At 31.6% G+C, this 4,393-nt stretch overlaps 1 protein-coding gene across 1 annotated transcript in view; it reads right to left on the bottom strand.

The window, feature by feature from the left end:
* Window positions 1-468: 468 nt before the first annotated feature.
* LOC147470339 (ectonucleoside triphosphate diphosphohydrolase 1-like) overlaps window positions 469-4,393 on the bottom strand; it is a gene marked incomplete at its 5' end in the record, with an annotated part of 8,918 nt that continues 4,993 nt past the window's right edge. Inside the window, 3 exon segments of the mRNA XM_086545608.1 lie at window positions 469-1,867; window positions 3,627-3,826; window positions 4,006-4,124. Of these exon segments, the coding sequence (XP_086401734.1) occupies window positions 1,822-1,867; window positions 3,627-3,826; window positions 4,006-4,124 (365 nt within the window).

Raw genomic sequence — 4,393 nt, 5'->3', positions numbered from 1 at the left:
ATATTTTATATATATATATATATATATATGTATATACCTTAATATTCCTCCATTACAATCTGAGTGTAACTCAGGAACAGAGAATGTGTAGCTATGATTTACTTACAGCTATGATTTATTTACAGCTTATCAACTGAAGTATTTTTTTTTTAGTCATATAGAATGGAACTGTGTGGAGGTCTAAGTACAAGTTCCATCTGGCTCTACTGAAAGACCATGGTCACTTGCATAAACTCGGGTGAAATAACCCATTCTTCCTAAACAGTTATTGCCAATCATAATCATAATTTCTTGATCGATAGAGAGAGAGAATGTGAAAGACCTGATTCTATAGATGGGAGAAGAGGGAAGGTGGGGATGGAGCTTATATTGCTTGACTTAGTGACAGTGACTATAGTGAAAAAATGGAGTGGGTTTCTCAATGAGTTTTTGCAGGATGAAAGTGCAGGATAAGAAATAATCCACAGATTTTACATGAAAAACATAGACATTTATTGGTAACATTCTTTAACATTATGTAGGCATACACACACAAATGTGATGCTTTTTATGACACTGAGAACAAGCATTCTAATACAAATCACAAGTATATGTTTCAGGAACATACAATAACAACCCATAATTCAGCATACTATATCTTAAAACTTTCTTCATTTTTGTTTTCAACATATTTTACAGTACATATACTTTTCTCTTCAAAATATATCATCCAGATGGTTTTAGTATTTGATTATGGGCTCTTAAGTGTACATTCCCAAATTAAGAATAATCAATGGCAAAGAAGTATTCATTTGTGTATGAAAATATTTATGACAATACTTTGTTTGGTAAGTAGAAAGGACCCCTTCCCAAAACTAACAATATCTATTATCAATTGCCAGTCACAGAATAATTCAATGTAAAAATAATCACAGTTCTTTTTTTTATATGTTACAAGGCTATGTCATTATCTCCAGGATAATAACATTTCTTCTTAAAACTCAATATGCACTTACATAAGCTTTTGTCTTAGAATATTTACATTTGAAGAATGTTTGCAGAGGAATGGGAATGGTTGACAGAAGTAAATAAATTAATCCATTTACAAAGGTAGATTAAATTTACTTTTGCTCAATGTATACCAATATCCCATTTACCTTTCAAAATATATTATTTATGTATTTCCATATCTAACTGACTCTTGGTGTCTTCCCCTATTTAGTTTGTCATAAACCTTTTGAAGATTTGCTGAGCAAGTAAAGTCCTCAACATGAAAAAATAATACTAAATAAAAAAAAAAAAATGTTTTTAATGCATGAACACAAATTCACAACCACATAATTTCAAATTTTAGTACTCAATACAATATAAATGAAAACATATCTAATCTGATAAACACAACCACAAAAAATAGTAAATAAATAACTCAGATTACCTGACAACATATCATGAATCAGATTCAAATATATTAGAATACAATATACATTTCTCAATTTCCTTTTCAGTGACCCTGAACAACTGAATTTCTAAGGAACAAACAATTTTTCTATTTGAAAATACAGACGGACAGACACTTAAATCTCAAAAGAATATATGAGGTATATATGAATTCAACAACTCAACTTCAACAAATTCACAGAAATTTTCATTTAACATCTAAAAAAGATAAAAAAAAAAAAACATTACCCAACCCCACTCCCACTAAAATTCTCCAATATTTCTGATGCACCCAAAATTCTAATCTCGATGCATCACACACTTTCACTGTTGATCTCTTTCTAGATTTACCACCAAGTGCATGTCCCTCATCTCTTAAAAATGTCGCTAGACGTTTTCCTATCCTCATATAAACCTACGGAGTTCATGATCAAAATGGTCTGCAATAACCCTGCAATGAGGAAACAAAAGACGTGAGCAACAGTGCAAGCCTTGTAGAATAGTCTTTCTGTCCTTGACTATATTTTCATCCACATGCTATTCATTATATATATATATATATATATATATATATATATATATATATATATATATATATATATATATATATATATAATATATATATATATATAATATATATATATATATATACATATATATATATATATATATATATACATATATATGCATGTATATTATATATATTCACTGTATATTGCTTTACAAAGAAAGCTTACTAAACCATCAGGAAAGAAATAGCATAAGCACTACAGAAAAAAGAGAAAATACTTCAAGAGCTACAAAGAAAGGATTTACACAGATCTTACGTTCAACAACTAAAATGGGCCACTGAATACACCCAATCACCTGAATACTCTTTATGAAAAAAAAAAAAAAAAAAAAAAAAAAACTATATACAGCCTATCCTAGAATAATTTATGTAATTCAGAACTTTTTTTACGCATGCCTAATCATATTTGTTAAAGTGACTGACTTTGTATTTGGATGGGAATATAAGTTAGGAGGGATTATAACAAAGTTCAGAAACTATGACATTAATTCAAGAATCCAAGCAGGGTAAAAGAAGATTTTTGTCACTATTACCATTTCTGGTTGCATGACCTTCAGTTTCTATAAAAATAATTTTACTCTTGTATATAAATAATCTCATGCATGCAGGAGAACAAGCAGACTGTTAATCAAAAAACAAAACACAAAGACTGAATGTGTGCATCTCTATCCATATTACACCCATCGCACATACACATAAATATATGGCCTATTCTACAAGTACACACGCAAACATGCATTACTCACAGTCACACAAAGATACACAGAGCCACAGACACACACATTCTCATGCATGCACACACATACATACACATTCTCTTGCACATACATACACGTTCTCATGCCTCCATACATGTGCACAAGTTCTCACCTACCCACCCACACCCACACATACATTCGCACACATACATTCACATTCACACACATACATTCACATTCACACACACACCCACACACAAATATATCCATATGGAGAAAAAATTATAAGAACTTGTTTTTTTTATATAATATGAGATTCACAACTGTCTTGATCACTTAAGTAGTACCACTTCCAGAGATGACATAAGTTGATGGAATTCAGGTACAATCTTTGAAAATACTGTACATAAATGCAATAGCATATTAGCAAGCATTAGTGTGCAGATTACACATTTCCACTGGACTGCTTTAGCTTTGATTACAGAGAGAAGACAATAAATAATTTAAAATGTTTTATAGATACATATATATATATATATATCACAGGTTCTATCACTTGACCAAAATTCACAACCCCTAAAACTTTAAGGTACTTGTTTGCATGAACTACTTTTTCTATCAAATTTCTCTCATCATCCTTTTACTAAGTTGATGTACTGGCAGCTCTCTACAAGATAAATCCCTTTTAACTTCAGACTATAAGGCATAATGTACATTCACAATGATGTTGTGCAGATTGGTCTTAACGTAATTCTCTTGATGTGAACTTGTCACAATTTGATTACAAGGGATTTTCACTGATTTTGAAGTTCAATTATATGTAAGTTGTGAATACATTGAAATGGGCCCCAACTGCTACATACGGCAAAGAGTAGAATAATCAGCTAGTTGCATGGCATGAGAAATACTGCAAATGCATCTATGCTTGGTGAAAGTCACACCTTTGATAAGAGGCGCTATGCCTCCTGATTTTGATGGAGTGACGTAGGAAAAGTATGCCGCTGAAGAGGAATGCCGAGAAGAGTATGATCAACAATGATAATGTTGAAATAGTCAGAGGACGGTCAGCATAAGCAGGAGGGAAACCGGTGGTCCGGTTCAGCATGAAGCCCAAAGGCCACTCAATATCCATGCCATTCACCTGTAGATAAAAGTGACCATAATTCTAAATAAGATTTATTAAATGTTCTTTCTCAAAATTTGCAGTGAAAACATTTCTAATAGGTGCTAACATAATGCTATCTCAATGTTATCAATCATTCTTATGTGGTTACCCTGTTGATATATAGAAAAGGAAAAAAAATGATACAAATAACTAACCTGACGAGTAAAGTCTATGTTACTCCATGATGAATTGTTGATACCCAGGCCAACCGTCAGGAGTTTGTACACATACATGCCATCAAAGCACAAGTCTTCCACAATATCTTTGTCCACACCTTGTGGAGAAAACAAGTCACATTACATTTATGGGAAAGAAATTAATGAAGCATATTAGAAAGACAATATGCCGGAGGTCATAAATATTTACTATTTCATGTCACCAATCCAACCGTGGAAATAATAAGAGAATCTCTAATATCTATATGTATATATATCTTTTCAGAAAATGAGAATTTACTTTGTCCATCCCCAGCATGCCTTTGGCTTACAAATTCTGAAAGGAAATGCTATATATTTTTTTCCAATGACTCTCCAAAGAAATTAC

The sequence above is a fragment of the Penaeus japonicus genome, unplaced genomic scaffold, assembly GCF_977035675.1.
Source record: "Penaeus japonicus unplaced genomic scaffold, GWHDUDI00000001_assembly GWHDUDI00000016, whole genome shotgun sequence".
NCBI lineage: Eukaryota > Metazoa > Arthropoda > Malacostraca > Decapoda > Penaeidae > Penaeus > Penaeus japonicus.
The sequence above is the reverse complement of the archived record's forward strand: the minus strand, read 5'-3'. Positions and strand labels throughout refer to the sequence as shown.